The sequence below is a fragment of the Carlito syrichta genome, unplaced genomic scaffold (assembly GCF_000164805.1).
Source record: "Carlito syrichta isolate Samal-C Ts95f unplaced genomic scaffold, Tarsius_syrichta-2.0.1 Scaffold120774, whole genome shotgun sequence".
Classification (NCBI taxonomy): Eukaryota; Metazoa; Chordata; class Mammalia; order Primates; family Tarsiidae; genus Carlito; species Carlito syrichta.
Genome location: NW_007064870.1, coordinates 17,952 through 18,268, shown reverse-complemented (window position 1 = coordinate 18,268; position 317 = coordinate 17,952). Strand labels below are relative to the sequence as shown.

General features: G+C 76.0%; 1 protein-coding gene across 1 annotated transcript in view; it reads right to left on the bottom strand.

Annotated features, from left to right (window-relative positions):
• LOC103249554 (RNA exonuclease 1 homolog) overlaps positions 1-317 on the bottom strand; it is a gene marked incomplete at both ends in the record, with an annotated part of 5,708 nt that overhangs the window by 4,415 nt on the left and 976 nt on the right. The window contains one exon of the mRNA XM_021707609.1: positions 53-313. Coding sequence (XP_021563284.1) covers positions 53-313 — 261 coding nt within the window. The remainder of the gene's footprint in view (positions 1-52; positions 314-317) is intronic.

Genomic DNA, 317 nt, shown 5'->3' with positions numbered 1-317 from the left:
CCTGCGGGCTCCTCCCCCCGCTGCGAGGCTTCTCCCCCGGCCGCCCGCGGGCCCTGTCCGTGCCCTTGTCCTTCCTCTGGGCACCGTCCTTCCGGCCGGGGGCGGCGCGGGTGCCGCTTTTCTTCCTCTTGGGCTTCCCGTCCCCGGGGCACCCCCCATTCTGTGCGGCCTGGGCTGGGGAGCCGGGCTTGGCCGGGGGCGCCTCGCTGGGGTCCTGTGTGGGCGGCCCGAGGTCACCCCCATCGCACTGCACTGCCGTCTCCTTGGTCTCTGGCAGGGCGCCCCCCTCGGCCTCCGGGCCCTCCCTAGACGGCTGC